This window comes from Thermobia domestica, chromosome 12, assembly GCF_964235325.1.
Source record: "Thermobia domestica chromosome 12, izTheDome1.hap1.1, whole genome shotgun sequence".
In the NCBI taxonomy this organism is placed as follows: Eukaryota; Metazoa; Arthropoda; class Insecta; order Zygentoma; family Lepismatidae; genus Thermobia; species Thermobia domestica.
Window position 1 is genome coordinate 212454333 of NC_137465.1, and position 19441 is coordinate 212473773.

At 35.8% G+C, this 19441-nt stretch overlaps 1 protein-coding gene across 1 annotated transcript in view; it reads left to right on the plus strand.

Moving 5' to 3' along the window:
* LOC145667027 (serine/threonine-protein kinase 32B) overlaps window positions 1-19055 on the plus strand; it is a 736066-nt gene extending 717011 nt beyond the window's left edge. Inside the window, exon 10 of the mRNA XM_081734719.1 lies at window positions 13655-19055. Within this exon, the coding sequence (XP_081590845.1) occupies window positions 13655-14263 (609 nt within the window). The 3' untranslated portion in view covers window positions 14264-19055. The remainder of the gene's footprint in view (window positions 1-13654) is intronic.
* The last annotated feature ends 386 nt before the right edge of the window (window positions 19056-19441 follow it).

Below are 19441 nucleotides of genomic sequence, written 5' to 3' on the forward strand. Positions count from 1 at the left end.
CTAATATTAATTTTGAAACACCCTGCATTACTTCAAATTGAGCCATCCTATATTCATGTCTTTTATATGCATATCATCAGGGGCGGTCCTAGTCAATTTGTCACCTCGTGCAATTGCATAATTTGCCGCCTCCCCCTTTCTCCAGAAAGAACAAATCTTAAAAGTCATGATTTTAAGTATGCTACTCCAGCATGAACAACAAAGGCGAGGGTAAGTGCAGTCGCACTCAGAAAGGCTTAAATACTTACTAAGAATGCAATTCCGTTGTGTCTGTTTTTTTTTCTTTAAATATTAATCTATTATGTTAGTGAAAGATAAAGCAAACACACCTGTAGAGGAAAGATGGTAATCCTTTTTATAGAATTCACTATCGAGCTTCAATCTCAATGTATCAGTTTGCAATTCCAGTGCAACTAGATCTTTTATCTTTATTTCTTGATTTTTTCTTCTACATCTTCTAACATTTTTTTAAAAAAAACTTGTTTCTATCTTCAATGATAAGGAACTCGTTTCTGACAAAAACAAGATTAGTTTCATATCAGAACTGTGATAACTTACTAAATGGAACAGATATTCACTACTATTCGATAATTGAATTCTTGCATTTGACAACAATCAAGCAATTTCTGCTCGGATTTATTCGACCATTTGCTTTAGCATTGTCCATGTGGCCTTAAACTAATGCAACCTAAACATAATTTATGAATGTAGTATTCAAATAGAAGGTCAGCTTAGTAAATGTAACTACCATCATCATGAAGTCTGTTTCCAACAAGAAATATTTAATTTAAATAATATACTTGAGACAGATTTTGCCGGACCATCCAAGCTTGCCGTTCCACGCAAATGCACGTGTTGCATACATGCAGTGGCATATTTAGAGGGAGCTTCCGGGCTTAAGCCCCCCCGAAATCTTACGTACTGTAGTAAAATATATGAAATATCTTGCAGGATTTTCACATTTTCAGGCAAAACCCCCCCCGAAAGTTAGCAAAGCCCCTCCCGAAACAAAATCGTAAATACGCCACTGCATATATGGTAGAGCCGGATCTGCATATCATATATATCTAGTCGACAAATTATTTATATATGATATTTAGAAAAATACTATTAGGCAAATTAGTATTAGTTTTTACCTTTAGACAAGTTATTGGAATTTTATACTGTTTGTGACATTATTTTCGTACTTATTAAAGCCTGCTTTCACAAAAAAAATCATTTCTACTTTTATTTCTTAGTTGATATTGATGAAAACTGCTGAAACCCGAATTGTTAATAGGTATGGTATTCATGTAAATTGTAAAATATTTGTAGCGTATCAGTATCTAGCGTTTAATTTATATTGCATTTTACGGTGATTACACCTACATAAAAATATTTCATACTTAAATAGACGTAAGATGCATTACAAATGACTACTTGAAAAAAAAAACGAAATTTAGAAAAAAAACGAGAGGCAATGTTTTTTTCTAAAAAAACGTACATTTCTGAAAAAATACGAACCGTTTTTTTTTCTATTTACAACACTACTAATTAAAAAAAATTGTTTTGACCTTCAGAGAAAAAAAAACTTGTTTGTAACAAAAGTTAAGACTAGGTTTCATGTCAAAATTGTGATAACTAACTAAATGGAACAGGTGTACGCTACTGTTCGAGAATAGAGTTCTTACGTTTGACAACAATCAAGCAATTTATGCTTGGATTTGTTTGACCATTTGCTTTAGCACTGTTCATGTGATTTTAAACTAATGAGATCTGAACATAATTTATGAATGTAGTATTCAAATAGAAGGTCAGCTTAGGAAATTTAACTATCATCATCATGAAGTCTGTTTCTAACAAAAAAAATATTTATTTTAAATAATATAATTGTGACAGATTTTTGACACCCTGTGCAAATGCATGTGCTGCACATACAGTAGAGCTGGCATTGGTAGCACGTGCCATAGAGGAGCAATCACCGAAAGAGAAACTTTTTTCGTAAAAGTCCTTGGAGCGAAGCAACGTTACAATCTACATACATGTATGTTCTTACGTAGTGTTATATAACTTCTAGGAAACAAGGAAACAATTTCTTTCATAATGAATACGAAGAAACCCTTTCAACAAAGTTCAGTGGCTTCGCTCGACAAACTTTAACTTTAAAGGAACTTTCTAATTCTCTTCATAAGACAACTAAACTCAAAACCGTATTTTTATTTTTCATTCAGAAGTTGCTTATGCTGGCGACTGCCAATACGGTCAGTGAACTGACTTGCGCTTGACTGCCAAAGCCTGTTGATGAAATAACATCATATTTTCTTTCTCTCTCTCTTTTATTACGCCATATTCCCTCCACAAGTCTGTCAGGGATCACCAGCCCTCGACCACATCTCTCATCCATAGATGGCAGTAGTATATGATCGTAAAGAGGGAGCCATCTAGCGTTCAAAAACACAAACTGCAACTTTCTATCATTCAGCTTTCAAAACTGCCATCTGTTGAGGAAACGTGATATTTTTGAATTATCTAACAGGTTGCAAAAATCAAAATATGTTTGTATCAGAGCACCAAAGGAGGAGAAAGGAATGATAATACTAAACAAACAATAGGAATATGTAAGTTTCTCCATAATATTCAAGTCAAACTAATGATCATTATCCTTATTATCCTTAATGAAAAGAAGTCAAATACATCAGCCAATCAATTGCCTTGGAACAGGGGCGCCCGAAGAAAATTTTCTAGGGGGGCATCTCCATCGTTGCTGTATTACGTCTGGTATTTAATATACGTGGCTTGTTGTATTACGTATACATTTTCGTGAGCCAGGGAGGGGGTGAGCCCCACCCTGCCAGCTCTTCGGGCGCCCATGCCTTCCAACCTTTCTCTCTCTCTCTTCTTTCATTTATATATATACACCAAATTTTCCTGTTATTAGCGTTACGATCCCGATAGATATTTTTTTAAAGAAAATATTTAAAATAAGTGGTTTTATAAATGTAAATTGCTACAGAGTTTTTCGCTAAACACTACATGCAACGTTTTACAGTACAACCCCTCAAAATCCGAACCCCGGAAATCCGAAAACCCGGCAAATCCGAACACGTTCTCAGGAGAAAAAAAATAACTACAGCTGGAAAATGAAAAAAAAAAATAGATTTAATCACACAAATTTAGTTTTCTTAAGGTTTTAACATTTTTAAACTTAATGCTTATTCTAAATCATTATCTAATTATATTCTTACAAGAAGACAGTTATATAGGCCTATATGAGACAATCATGTTGGACATGAGTGTACACCCGCCAGTCAAGGTCACTGCCCTTTCGACCACTGGGCCACCCTGTCTAACCTCAGTCGTTGTTTTACCGCCAATTCAGTGACGAAATAAGTACGTAATATTATTTCCCGGGTAATCCGAACCCCCCAAAATTCGAACAGGCTTCAGTCCCAATTAGTTCGGATTTGAGGGGTTGTACTGTATTAGTAAAATAACTTCGAATGGGAACTGTGATACTTAAAAATTAACATAACTAAAAAAAAAAAAAAAATACATATTAAACGCATGAAATACGTTGTAATAATTAAGTATCTACTTACCTTAATAATGTTTCTTCCAAGGTATAATTTATTTTCAATATTTCCAATGCGTCGTTTAGGCACTTTTCATCAGGGCTATACAGGCTGTCTATCCGATAATGATATGGGCACTTTGTACCAGATGTTATTATTATTTTATTTGAAAAATCTATTAATCAGATAAATTTTAATACAAAAGGGAGGTGAAAAACAAAATTTATTATTATTATTATTATTATTATTATTATTATTATTATTATTATTATTATTATTATTATTATTATTATTATTATTATTATTATTATTATTATTATACTGTAATAATGGACTAATATCCTGTTGAATCCCGACCTTAATACTGCTGTTATTGCTGTAGAAAATTTAATCAAATCTAGTATGGGTAAGAACATACCTCTAAATAGACCTAAATCTAGAAAATATCCTTCTTGGTGCTCTAGGAATCTGATCTCATTAATTAAAGCGAAAGAAAACGCTCATAAGAGATTTAAACTTACTGGTACAAATGAAGATTATAATGTCTTTGCTTATATAAGGAAACAATTTACAGAAAGGCTAAGGTTGGACAAGCTTGCTTATATACATAATATGGAGAATGCATTAAACAATTCACCTCAAAAGTTTTGGAAGTTTGTTAACAAAAATAAAGGTCAAATGAACAAAATCACTGGACTTATGGTTGATGATGTGTATGTATCTGATGCTAAAACTTTGGCTAATTCATGTGCCCAATTATTTGAAACTATATATCAAAGGCGTCCTTCTCTTTATAATATTGACTTATCGGATTTAGCGGGTAATAATTCTTTTTATCCTATTATCACAACTGAGCAAGTAATTAAGGCTATAAACAATCTTAATATTAAATCTTCTTGTGGTTTAGATGGTATACCTGCTTTTATACTGAAGGGCATTGTGTCCATCATTGCGCTTGTTTTAACATATTTATTTAACTGGTGCTTGCTTACTTCTGTTTATCCTGAACATTGGAAGATGGTCGTTGTTTTTCCTATCTCCAAGACCGATGCGAAAAATTTATCCGACTATAGACCAATTTCTCTGTTGAGTATCGTACCCAAGGTTTTTGACCCAAATTGATATATAATTATTTGTATAATCCCAAGTTGATATATAATTATTTGTATAATAATGTTTGTCCCAATATTACTATCTATCAACATGGCTTTATGAAAAATAGATCAACTACAACTAACTTGACATGTTTTATGGCTGATACTCTTCCTATTTTTAAGAATAATGGTCAGATCGATGTAATTTATTTCGATTTCTCTAAAGCCTTTGATAAGCTACCGCATGATATCTTAATTTACAAATTGAAACATTATGATAGTTCCATTGTATTTATTGCTTGGTTAGTATCATACTTGCCCCAAAGAAAGTTTTTGGTTCGCTAAAAGGGTAGTCTTTCAGATCTATAAAACATTTACTCCGGTGTTCCGCAAGGATCAAATCTCGACCCACTTCTATTCCTTATATTTATTAATGATATAACTGAAAATTTGGATTATAAATGTTTGATGTACGTAGATGACCTCAAAATATACAAAACTATTGTAAACTTGGATGATTGTTTGGTGCTCCAAAATAATATCAATAAAATACTACTTTGGTCTAAAAACAATGTACTATCTTTAAATTGTAACAAAACTTTTTCAATGAATATTATGAATAAAACAAATCCATTTTTTTTCACTTATAATATAAATGATACTCCAATTAGAATTGTAGATACTATTGAAGATTTAGGTATTGTTTTTGACAGTAAATTGCTTCTCAAACAACATCTTGAGAATATAACCTCCAAAGCGAAAAGGAATCTTGGAATTCTGAAATGGATGTCCAAAGATTTTAATTCTGTCAAAACATGCCTTATTCTTTATTATTCCAATGTTAGAACTCATCTTGAATATTGTTCAATTATATGGAATAGAAGTATAGATTACATATCTACTACTTTGGAAACAATTCAAAATCTTTTTCTTGCGTGGTTACACTGGAAGTTTAAGTGTTATGAAGGTATGTCCTTGGATGAAGTTAGGTTGTCCTTAGGTATGTTAAGGTTGTCTGAAAGAAGGATTATTCTGGATTTTAAAATGCTACATTCAATTCTTCACGGTAATTTGAATCTGTTATCAATAATAACTCTGAGTACAACCAGTTACCATATAAGAAATCCGAAAATATTTAAACTTATTCACTTTCTCAATGATGTTCCTCTGTATAAAATCTTATCAGTGGCCAATGATTTTGCCAGTGTTATTGACATTCTTGATTATAATTTTAGCAATATACAGAGACAGTTATACAATCATGTCATAATCAGCTGAGAGTATTACTTCCTTTTATATAAGAGCATGTTTGTTTTATGCATGTTTTTTTTCTCCTGTGCATGTATCATTTGTATTTTATTATGTATTATGTTTATTTTTGCCATTTGCATGTTTTTTTTTCTTGCATGGAAATTGTAAGTGGGTAGTTCTGTCTGTAATTTCCAGTATTCAATAAAAATTATTATTATTATTCAAATTTGTTGTTACTTTTAATCAAAATATAGTTACTTTAATAACGTCAGTTCAATTAGTGGTTCTGAAGGGGAAACTTTTTATGGACTAAAGTACTAACGATTAAAGAATAGCAGCTTATGTTTCACTAATTACTGTAATCAGTCTCTTATTCTTGTAAATTTTGATGGCATATCGTTTATTTTAATCATACATATTTTAAAAGATCTTTGGTAACGTACAGTTTTGTTGGAAAGAAAACCGCCATACACTTCTATTGGAATAACTCTGATTCTTCTTCATAGATAGAATAAGGTCAAGAAAACGTTAATTCGACTTTCGTCAGTTGAGATTTTTGCTTCAAGCCTTAGTATTGAAATCTTCCAGGTATCTTTGCGAGAATACAGTATTTACAAGAGAAGTGGGTGGGCAACTGCTGTATATTAAAAACCTGGGGTCTAGTCATTACTTGCATGCAGGCACGTAGCCAGGATTTCGTAATGGAAGGGAAGGTCCGTGGCATGAAATACTGTGGTTATCATACCAGGGGCTCGATCATTCTAAACTATTTTACTGGTAATGGTTCGTATAGCCAGGATTTCATAATGTGGGGGAGAGATATGAAATACTGTGGTTATCGCATCAGGGGCTCGATCAATCTAAACTATTTTACAGGTAATGGTTCGTTTAGCCAGGATTTCAAAATGGGGGGGCGAGGCATGAAATACTGTGGTTATCGCATCAGGGGCTCGATCAATCTAAACTATTTTACTGGTAATGGTTCGTTTAGCCAGGATTTCGTAATGGGGGGCGAGACATGAAATACTGTGGTTATCACACCAGGGGCTCGATCAATCTAAATTGTTTTACTGGCAACATATATTGGTTTGGTAAGACGATAAATGAGGATACGTTAGTAAGTATTTTAATAGCAAACTATGAAGAAATCTCGAGTAAAAGAACAGAAAAAAAGTATTGAAAAAGATTTTACAATATCTACGTCCCTTCCTCTGTTCATCAAATATAACAATTTTTCTTTCATTATGACCTCAATTACCATAAAAAGTACATATCCAATATTATAAAAAGTACATATCCAATAATGTTTAGTAAAATATTTTACAATATCTGCGTTCCTTTCTCTGTTGAATCTAATGTTAACAGAACCTTCCACATATTATTATTATTATTATTATTATTATTATTATTATTATTATTATTATTATTATTATTATTATTATTATTATTATTATTATTATTATTATTATTACGTCAACTACTGTCGATTCCAAATGACAAGTTAAAGTAGGAGTAGAAAACTGTTCCTGAAATAAAATGTTTGATACTGCAGAGAAGCGATGACGAAAAATTAAGATAAAAAATGTCCACACTATTACAGAATGGCATTATGTTATCGAAAGCTTGAAATTTCCCTGACTAGTAGCATGAAAATTCTAAGAATTCCGTAACTTTTCTAGAAATTTCAAATTCCTTGACTTTTCCAAAATATCCCGCTCATTTATCACCATGTATTGGAAGTAATTCGGCAAATACGTTCCTCATAAGACTGGACTGGACAGAAAACAATGAGAATAGCACATGCCGACAACGCTGTGCTCAAGTTACAATAATATCCATTTTTACCTTGACCAATCCATAGATGTTCATTTTACTTCGACCTCACTCACCCTCGCCCTCGCAGCAGCAGTTGGCCCTCGCCCTCGTTCACCCTCGCCCTCGCGAATGGAATTGTCCATCGCCCTCGCGCGCCCTCACCCTCGCCATCGAAGCTTCTCCTCGCCCTCGCGCACCCTCACCCTCGCCATCGAAGCTTGTCCTCGCCCTCGCTGCCGAAACTTGTCCTCGCCCTCGCGCACCCTCGCCCTCGCCGTCGAAGCTTTTCCTCGCCCTCTCGCACCCTCACCCTCGCCATCGAAGCTTGTCCTCGCCCTCGCGCACCCTCACCCTCGCTGTCGAAGCTTCTCCTCCCCCTCGCACACCCTCGCCCTTTTCGTCGAAGCTTTTCCTCGCCCTCGCGCACCCTCGCCCTCATATCATTGAGGGCGAGGGTAATTGAGGGTGAGGAGGCCTCGAGAGGGCCTCCTTCGTGAGGATCAGAGCATCAATTATTCAATCTATTTGTTGAATTATTTCCTTATCGTCAGTGGTGGATCCAGGGGGGGTGATCGGGGCGATCGCTCCCCCCAGAAGATAAAATTTCTTTATTTTATATATATAAATAAAACGCATCCCAGAGTTTGGAGCTCTTAAAAGTAGCTCTAAGTAGCAGGATTACAACCCACCACCCCCACCAGAAGTCCGTCCTGGATCCGCCCTTGCTTAACATACGTCCTAAAGAAAGGAAACTAAACATATCATCGTATAACTTACTGTGGAACACCTAAAATGGAACAACTGTTACAATGGAGATCTCGGTCGATAGTGACGTTTACATCATTTATCAACAGTCTGAAGAGTGTTTCTTCCAGACATTTTTTTTTGGGGGGGGGTACTGCTTCCCGAAGCTCTGAGAGCCTCCCCCCCGAAGGAGACCAAAATAATACATCTATAATATAATAATGAATAGAATAGTACCTGCAGTGCCGCCCCGGGATACTAAGTGTGCCCCCCCCAGAACATTGTTTCTGAAAGAAACACTGCTTATGAAGGACTTCTTTTTCTGCGAAATGTTATCTCAGTTAGTTCCAAAGCGGCTGACTAACATATCGAGCCCTTGTAAGAAGAAATGAATATGAAAGTACACTCGGATAGGTTAATTTTTGAGCCATTTTTCGTGGCAATTAAAACGCAACTCCTGTAGCTTTCTTAACTGCACGCGAAGACAACTAATACGTACTCACGGAATGGCAAATATTTTATGACACCATTTTCATTCTATGAACCTTAAAACATACAAAAACTTTATATTTCCAAATGAAACTATATAGTGACATTAATGGGTCATTTCAAAAGAGTGGGGGGTAACTGTCCCCCTTTGCCCCCCTAATCGCCGTCCATGCTATGATGTGTGGCACATTTGTGCGAAGTTAATAATAATATGATTAAACTGTTTACCCACAACAAAATCCTGCTCGATTTGCTGAAGTGGCTTTTCCTAAGTTTTATATGTTTCATATATCCTACAGTTTTTTTCAGGCCTTTTTTTTTTAATTTGTCCAAATTTATATTTCTCCTTTTACCACACAATCGTTCAATACTTGCACTATAATATTTACAATCAGTATATCATCCTGTAACGTATTTTATTCCTAATAAAAATCATTGAACAACACAACATACAAACCCTATCTCACTGGCTTGCACGCGAACCTTTGGTGCATGGGGTCCTGGGGACAATTCCGAGTGGGAGAACATTGAACGACAGTGGATCGAATTCCGCGTTAAACCTATAGGTCCACTTCTCATAGCCTCGCCGACGAAAGAGGAAGCTAAACGGCAATCAGTCAACAGTTGCAAATTTCGGCTGCATAAACAACTTATGTCTTGTGGAACTTACTAATTTATTTTGTTAAAGCAGCTCTTTTAACAAAATTTCAGTATTAACGTGTCAGATATTTCTATTTAAGGGCAAGAAAAAACATATTATTTATTTTGCAACTTAATGATAGCTCTACCCACGTAGATTATAAAAGCAGAAACAATGAAAATCGATACAATAGTGACTGACATTATTTTAACAAATATCGATTCAGATAATAGTTTGGGCTGTCACAAAACTATGAAAAGTTAAAAATTCCGATTAATTGTAACAACTTCATCAGTGGTGGACATTGTAGAAGGATGTATGCTATTAATCAGCCCATTTCATGGGCATCCAAACTCACGAGTCCAACGCTCGCTAGCTCGGCATTCGCGCTCGACCGTTTTCGGGTTCAATAATTAAGCGCTACCCCGAGCGCCAATGAAATAAGCCAGCGCGAGTCCAACTGAGGGAAGTGAGCCCGAGCACGATTCCCAAAGGAATAAATGAGCGAGAGCCCAGTTGACAAAAATGAGCCCGAGTCCGAGAGAGTCCAGAGCAAAATGGCCATCTATGAACCAAAGTCATTCCATCAAGTCTTTTGCCATCTGATCTACTGCATTCTGATGGTTCTCTCATTGATTGTATTTGTTCAGATATCAGCGCTCTTGTCATTTACAGCTGAATGACGTGAGTGACTGTCTGTCTGTCTACCAACACTCTTTAAACATGACAGTGTAGTAGACACTTCTTATCTAAAACGTCTCCAGCACAGGGAGGGCAATAATGAGGCACACTTACTTCTTAATGTAGCGCTATTTCTACCCTGAAACTTTCATGGGAAAAATCAAATATTATTCTTATTTGCATTATTATTGTTAATAATTATGTACGTACACACGAGAAATTGTCTACTGCAATTAATTGAAAGGAATTATACGATTAATGTATAACCTTGCTATGACACTAACTTTTCATCTAGGGGATATGGCAGATGATATTTTAAATTTTGCCTCTCTCCAAAAGAGGTCAAACAGCAAACTCCAAAACAGTTGCTTGTAAGGAAGCTTGTCCTCCTCCCTCGCGTGCCCTCGTTCTCCTGAAGGAAATTGTCTCTAGCCACCGTGCACCCTCGCTCCCGCAGTAACACTTGGCCCTCACCCTCGTTCACCCTCGCCCTCTTCGTCGAAGCTTTTCCTCTCCCTCGCGCACCCTCACCCCGCCATCGAAGCTTGTCCTCGCCCTCGCGCATCCTCACCCTCGCTGCCGAAACTTGTCCTCGCCCTCGCGCACCCTCGCCCTCTTCGTCGAAGCTTTTCCTCGCCCTCGCGCACCCTCACCCTCGCCATCGAAGCTTGTCCTCGCCCTCGCGCACCATCGCCCTTGCTGCCGAAACTTGTCCTCGCCCTCGCGCACCCTCGCCCTCTTCGTCGAAGCTTTTCCTCGCCCTCGCGCACCCTCACCCTCGCCATCGAAGCTTGTCCTCGCCCTCGCGCACCCTCGCCCTCGCTGCCGAAACTTGTCCTCGCCCTCGCGCACCCTCACCCTCTTCGTCGAAGCTTGTGCTCGCCCTCGCGGCCAAAACTTGTCCTCGCCCTCGCGTTCCCTCGCCCTCGCGTCACTGTGGGCGAGGGAACTCGAGGGTGAGGATGCCCTCGAGAGGGCCACCCTCGCGAGGGTGAACATCTCTGGACCAATCCCCTCGTTTCCTCCACACGAACCTGCTCATAAGAAAGAGTAACCAAACGCTCGCTGTAGCTTTTTATTATTAACGCTGATTCTTTTTCTCATTTCTTTTTGTTTCATCCTTCCATATACTTTTTTCATTTCTGGTTTCGAAGGGGGTCCGGAACCCCCCTCTTCTTGGCTACGTGCCTGCTTGCAGGCAGATAGCGTTTTAAGAACTGACTTTGATGTTGAGTAATCATAATAGTAATCAGGAAAGTTCAACACTGACTTAAGTATCCGTGCAAGAATCTGATCGCACATGTTTCAGCGATAAATTTTCGCCATTATCACTGTGTCTTTTCATAAAAACTTAACGTTGATCGTAGAACTTCACTTTTGGTACATTGTCTTCTCTGTATGAATAATAGTTGTAAGTTAGTAAAACGTTGCTCTTAGGGTTCCTTAGTTTGTAACGTATGCAGTCATTGCATTATCAGTATCGAAACTTGAAGTGAACAATCGCCGACATATTATACATCTGTGCGTAAATAACGTTGAATCGTTCAAGATCACTTTAGTCCTAAATGGCATATACAGTTTGAGAAATATTATTTCTTCAGAAAGAAAAAGTACCAAAAATGTAGTTCTGCAAGCAATGTTAAATTTTTAAGAACATGCTCACTGACGATGAAGAAAATTTATTATTGAAACGTCTGTGATTGGATTCTCACTCAGTGTTTTATTCTGGAAAAGCCACTGGATTCTTAGCTAGGCGAGGATACTATAACACTCCTAAGCAATGAAGTCTTCTTGTGTCCAAATTGCTAGTCTACTCAAATTACTTCGATCTACTTGGTTTAATAAGTTTTTATTTGCGTATTTCGTTTATTATTTATTCACACAAAACATAATCTCAGATATCAAAATTTCTTACTTATTCCAATGAACTCCAAGGGCGCCGATCCTGGAGGGGCAAAACTCGTGGGCCCCATGTATTTTTATGAATATGTATTTTTTATTGTTATATTTATTGTTAAATGGTTTTTTTATGGATGGGTCCCCCAAAGTTACAGAGAAATCGGCTCCCTTGATGAACTCCAATAACTAATTACACTACACTGGATGACTATCGTTTACAAGTAAGAATCTCATTACAATGAAACCTTTGACAATCATACTGTCTGCGTTTGTACAGTATAAACTCGCTTGCCTCTGCTGACATCCTCCCACAAACTACTGTTTGCTGATGCTCTAAAAACCTATCGCAGTATTTCCACGGAATTAGACGCCATTTCTTTGCAAAGCGGCATTAATTCTATTTCCAATCGTGTAAATCAAACAAGTTGATGCTAAATATTAAAAATGCAAAGTAGCATCATACACTAAGAAAATGAGCTATGTACGTAATGTGTATACTATTAATCAAATACCAATTGAGAGATTGGATTATGTTACTGATCTTAGAGTCACTCTGCAGTCAAACCTATCATTCGATATTCATGTCAACTGAGCAGTTGGTGAAGCGTTTAGGAACCTTGGCTTCGTGATGAGATTAGGAAGTGATTTTTCTAACACTAATATCCTGAAAACATTATACACTGCTTATGTACGGTCTAAGGTGGAATATTCAGCAATAATATGGTGTTCTAATAATAAGAAATATATAAGCAAAATCAAAGGCTTTCAAAATAAATTTTTGCACTTTTTGGCATATAAAGAAAAGGGATATATCCAAAATTTGAGAACTACGAGATCTTCGAAACAAATATCCATTACAATCACTTGAAAGCAGGAGAACTCGTTTCATTTTATTTTTCTTCCATAAAACAATTCATAGTAAATCGGCTCAGAGTATTTGTTATCAGAAATCGAAATTCACGTCCCACATAGGACAACGAGACCCCATAATGGCATATTCCATCTTTCAACGCAAAGGATTAATGCCTGTCAAAAGAATGTGTTTATTGTATAATAAGATACCACAAGGGCATCAAGATGTAAACATTTTTAGTTATAAACAAAATTTTTATTCTAAATAATTAGTTATGTATCGTGCTATGTGCAAAGTATAAAACATGCATTTTGCTATATAATTATGTTATTACATATGTATTTAAAAGTGTATTACGATACGATGATGGAAAACTATAATTACTCATTTGCCTGTTGTTTTTCCGAAATAAATAAAACCATTACAAGATCTATAAAAAAGACACGTGCCTACTAGTATAGCATTTCTTGTCAACTCGTAGCTGTCCTTATTTTACATTACTCCTAACACTAGAATCCATAAGTGAATGTTGAACTTTTGATATATGAATATTGATATGCATACTACCGTTACATTAAGTAATTTCTAGTAATTACATTAATATTTTTTTTACCTTTTATCTCTTTTTTTATTTAAGGATGCGGAATCGCCTTTGGAGCAGTCGTTGGATTTTCTTCCTGGGTTCCGAATCTACAATCGAGAGAAGGAACTAATTCGCCGAGAAAGAGAGAAGAAGGAACGAGAATGGGAAGAAGAGCTGATGAAAGCCATGAACGCTTCTGACCCCATTGGAGAATCAAGTCCCAACCCAGCAAGCAGCGACCAAGTGACCATATCACCAACAAGTGTTCAAACTTCCACAACTAGTCAATCAACAAAAAGACTTGTCACTCCCGATGTGCCACACCCAATCAAGGAAATTGCTGAAGAGACAGAAGAAGTAATGGCATCGGGATTATTAAAAGAACCTCCAACTGCTAGTAGTACTAGCGTATCTCCAACTAACATAACGATCAGTGGATGGAAAAGTCGTGCTAGTAAAGGACTCAGCTCTTCGGAACGCGGCTCAGGTTCCCGTGCGTTAGGACTACAACAAAAGCGAATGAAAAGGCGAACATGTTCTGCGGATGAGTGTTCATCAACTAGTGTCAGTGGTCAAAAGTATCTTGTAGAACAGTTGGAAAAAATGGATTTTATAGATAGAACACCTTCACCCGATGCAAATGCGCGCCGAAGTCCTCACTGAATTACCAAGCTCTGAGAATGTACACTTGTCGAAATAAACTGTTGTCCCTAGGCGTTTCATCAGTATTACAGGCATAGAATCTTGAACCAAGATAAGAAAACAATTTGCGAAAATATGTCTGGAAATTATTCATTTTGCCACTAGATGGCTGTAAAAGAAATATAAAATCAGAGTAAATGGAAGTTATATGAGTAATAAATAACATAGGAGACATTTTAGGGGTATTCAAAAATTGTTTCGGACTTCCTGATTGGCTGATTGTTTGCCTCTGCGTTCTTTATTGGTCATTTCTTTCTCGATTGCAGAATAAATTGTCATTACGCCTACAATTTTCGTTTACTCAGTACAAAATATAAACAGAACAGAAATAATGAAAAGAAAATTTACCTTGTTTTTGGGTTTCTGGGTAACTATTCCCAAATATGTTTTTTTTTTTTTTTTTTTTTAAGTTTGAGAAAAGTTCAATAATAGTAACTTATCTTAAATAATATAATATTCTCTTTGCGTCAATGTTGCAACAAATACTCATCAGCGCATAATTTCGAACACGTTATTCCTTTGATTATTCGCTGTCTTCCTGCCCACAGAACTTCCAGGTATTGTCTATTATTTCATTTTAAGAGTATGGTGTATGTGTAACACTGATCCCAAATGTTTCCTCGTGACTAGATGGTCAGTGTTACCATTTTCAGGAAGTCGGGACTCGGGTTCGATTTCCCATAGAAGCTCCTCTAGTTCGTATCTTACGTTAAGCTGTAAGTTCACGACTCATATTACCACGACACTGAAAGGAACACTAAATTCCAAAACAACAACTGATCCCAGGTATCGTTGCTCTTACGCTTTATTCTCTACTATAATTTTTCGCATCAATGTTATAACATAACAAATATTCAAAATTCACCATCACGTACGTTGTTTCCAGTGGCGTATTTAGGAGTTTGTTTCTGGGGGCTATGCACAACATGGGAAAGCAATGCATAAATTGAAGTTTTAATGGCAAAAATTGCAGACTGGTGAATCTTATGTGATATGATACACACAAAATTTTCGCAGTGAATCTAACCTTTTATTCTATTCATAGAAGAAAAAGGAGGCATCCTTTTGGCCTACCTAATTTCTCGGGCTACTTATTCCCTCTCTTGAATTTCTTTAATTCAAACGTTTCCCTTTCTTTATAACTGAACGATGTAAATATTCCTTTACTTTAATAACTAAAGTCACGTTATGTTGATATCCGTACAAGTTGATATGGAACACCAGTTTCACTTATCAGCCCCTCTTAGTTTTGGTGTTACTGACGACGGCCGACTTGAATCATAACTAATAATGGTCGAAAGCATGATAGGAGAAACGAAAGAAAGTAACAACTAAGAAAAAGAAACAGAAGAGCAGAATGGACAAAAGAAAGAAAAAAGCACGCAGTTCTTACATGGAATAAAATTTGACAAATACAGTATTATTTCTGAACAAAGAGCATAAGAAAATGGAAATTAATGAAATTCTTAGAAATTGTAAGAATCATTATTGTTGTACGTGGAATGCGAAAAACTAACAAATTTATTTCAGAAGAGGGGTTTGAGCCCGATAGCTCTCCTGAATACGCCACTGGCTATTTCATACTGCCATGAACACGTTTGAATATTCATGAATTGTCTGCGTGACGTCTTCGTACTCACAAGACTTCCAATAATTTGTCTGTTATTTCTGCGTTCATCTCAAGAACTTAGTGTATGGAATAGTGTTCTTCGCGAAGAATTTTTTTTTCAGAATCTGAACTTACTAGGAATATTTAAAAGTGACAGAAGGTACTATTATTTCCTTGTGTACAAAAAGAATATTTAGATCATTCTTTTGTGCAAACTGTAAGCTTAAATGACCCCCAAAATATATTTCCGGCGTACTGTTCATGAAATCAAGTCATCTAATGGTGACACGAACAATTTCCGGTCATAAGTTCATGTAACATGTACTATTATTTTGGTCCAATGATCGATATTAATCACCACTGGAACATTTTTATATAATTTTTAGTATATTTTAAAAGTATTTTTGTTTTTAAACAAAGCATTTGCAGAGTAAATAGTAAATTTTGTCAATAAGGAAAAATATATATTTCACTGCTTTTTTTCCCTACGGTCTGTATTGATTCACTATCCATCATTTTCTGAAGTAGATATTTTTAATATATTGATATATTTCTACCAGTATAGTACGAAGTAAACTGAACTCTATCGCCTTATATCTTTAATAATAGTAAAACAGACATGCGTCTTTTTTATTTTCGTAATTGCAAAATGTTTTTGAACATTTTGTGAAAAAAGAGAGCGTAAAGACTGGTCGAATATAAATTTACAGTATTTGGTTGAAGATTTGTGGTCAAAATATTTTGTGAAAAAGAGTGTAAAGACAATAAAATCTGGTCATTTCTTTTTTAAAAGTGAAAAGAAAGTATAAAAATAGAATAATAAACTTCGACAAAATTTAAAAACAAAAAAAAAATGTTTTATAAGTGAAGATAAATTCGCGCTGGCGCGATAGAATGTTTTCGTGAAATAGATAAGAATCTTCTTTGATTTTTCAGCTAATAAGTAAATGTTCGTTAATGTGTTACGAGAATTGTAATAAATAAAATAAATGGTATATCTTATTGTTGTGTTGCCAAAATAGGCAAAACGGAGGGAACAAAAATATTAACATTAGTCACAATCAATATACGAAACACATGTCATAAAATACCAATTGTATTTACGTCAGACAGACAACAAAATATATATTCACCGTAAGAATTTTGTAGAATGTAAATATTCGTACTGAAGTACACTAAACAATTTTGCACTGGATCACTTCGGTACAGAAAAGAAGTTGCACTTTGCTTTAAAATCGAAATAAAATTGTAAATATTTATATATTTGGATATTTTGTGTCAACTTTGAAAGTTTTTTGAACAGACAAAAGTGAAACTTGATAGACCAGAAGAATAAATATTGTATTTTTTCAAAATATTTCTCATTACGCTGAGACGCTTATTTTCAACTACAAAATATATTGGAACACAAAAATTGTGTAATAAGAATAATTATAAGTTCAGTCCATGTTCCGTTAAGGGGATCCAAAACTACACTGGACCCCCGCTTAGCTAACCTAACCTAACCTGATCTAACCTAACCTAATATAACGTTATATTATGTAATCAAACGAAAATCAATAGAAAGAAGTGGTGTCAAAGACACTGGACCCCCTTAACGGAACATTGACCTATAAGTTCATTGAAACACAACGAACGGGATTACTTGAGCAGACAGTTGTACCAAATAGAAAATTTATAGGTAAAATACGATGTGAAACATATTTCATGAAGGAATGAGAGTGTGAATATAAGTAATTTCTCTCCGTGCACAGCATATTGAAATGAACTTTGAGTGATAGTGAAAGTATTATATTTGTAAATGTGCTCATCCACTAGCCTCGTTTATGCATATACCGCCCGTCGGTGACGCGAATGCTCCCTACGAACGTAGCCCTTCCTGCGCTCCGGCCCTGACTCGGTTAGATAGCATTCTTGCCTTTTAGGGGCCACCTAGCGCAAATTGGTTCGTGTTTTATGTACTGTAGTTTTTATGCCATATGTCCATATTGTATTTACACTGAGCTCTCCTGAAGTCAATCTGCAAGTAGTAATGGAGTTCTTCTGTAAGTAGTAATGGAGCTCCTCTACAAGTAATAATGGAGCTCTTCTGCAAGTGGTAATGGGGCTCCTCATTTAGTGCATGCTGTGCTAAGAAGAAATACAAAGCTCTAACCTAACCTGAAAATGTAAGAAATGTGTCAAAATTTGGTAGAACCGTCTGCTCAAGTAATGCCTAACAAATGATGATAGTTCCTTGTGTTCATACTTGAAATACTTAAAATTAAATGGGATCGTTTGGATAATATTTACATAAAAGGTGACACTCATACTCATAAATATTCTATGCGTGGAAAAGGTCTATTTCCGAACATCTGCATATGAAAAATTACATATTTATATGAGTGTTAAATTGTATAATAAAGTATCTGGCTATATAAAGGATAACAGCCAGAAAAACTGTTATTTTGTCAACTTTTTATGCAAACTGTTATTATATAGTCGATTAATATAAACATTTCTATATACTAGATAAATATCTAATCAGCTCATGGTGTAAATACGATAAATGTTTAAATTATTGGTCTATATTAGCAACTATATATATATATATATATATATATATATATATAGGGTGTTTCAAAACAACACCGACAACGTTTGGGTGGTGATTCCTGACACCAAGATAAGACAAAATAATATAAACAAACTTGGGTGCAGAAATTCCGTCATTTCGGAGTTATAGGCTGCTGAAAACATGATAAAAAAATGAACTTTGAAGATTCTTAGCTCTAACACTATGTGACCTACTGTAGTCGGGTCAAGACTTCACTTAGGAACTATTATGTACCCTATGCAAATATCCATGTTTCAGAATCCTGTGGTACTTCCGCAACAATTTTTATAGAGGTAGTTCTTGAGTACTTCAGACTATATGCCCGTAGCCATACTCCCTCTATAAAAATTGTTGCATGAGTACCTTAGGTTTCTGAAATATGGATATTTGGATAGCGTACATACTAGTTCCTAAGTGAAGTCTTGACCCAAATACAGTAGGTCACATAGTATTAGAGCAATTTACCTTTAAAGTTCATTTTATCACGCTTTCGACAGAATATAACTCAGAAATGACGGATTTCTGTACCCAAGTTGGTCTATATATATATATCGGGTGTTGCAAAATAAGTGTTACAACTCTTGGGAGGTGACTCCTGTCACTGAGACAAGAAAAAAAGTTCTCTTCAATTTTCTGCTATCGGACATAGTTTCAGATCTACAAGGTGCCGAAAGCGTGGGAAAATGACTTTCGGACGCCAATAGTTCGGAAACTATCCAACATAAAGAGGGCGGGTAAAAAATTCACTGAAGAAGTCATACCTGCTCTATTAAATTTTGCATGTTTCACAATCCTACCGTGCACGCGCAAGGGATTCCCCAAAGGAACGTAGGGAGTCCCGGATAATCTGCCAAATGAAACTTGGTTAAATGGATATGAATTGATAGGCTTTCTACCAGGTAACAATAATTCGTTTGTCTTAAGTCGTTATCTG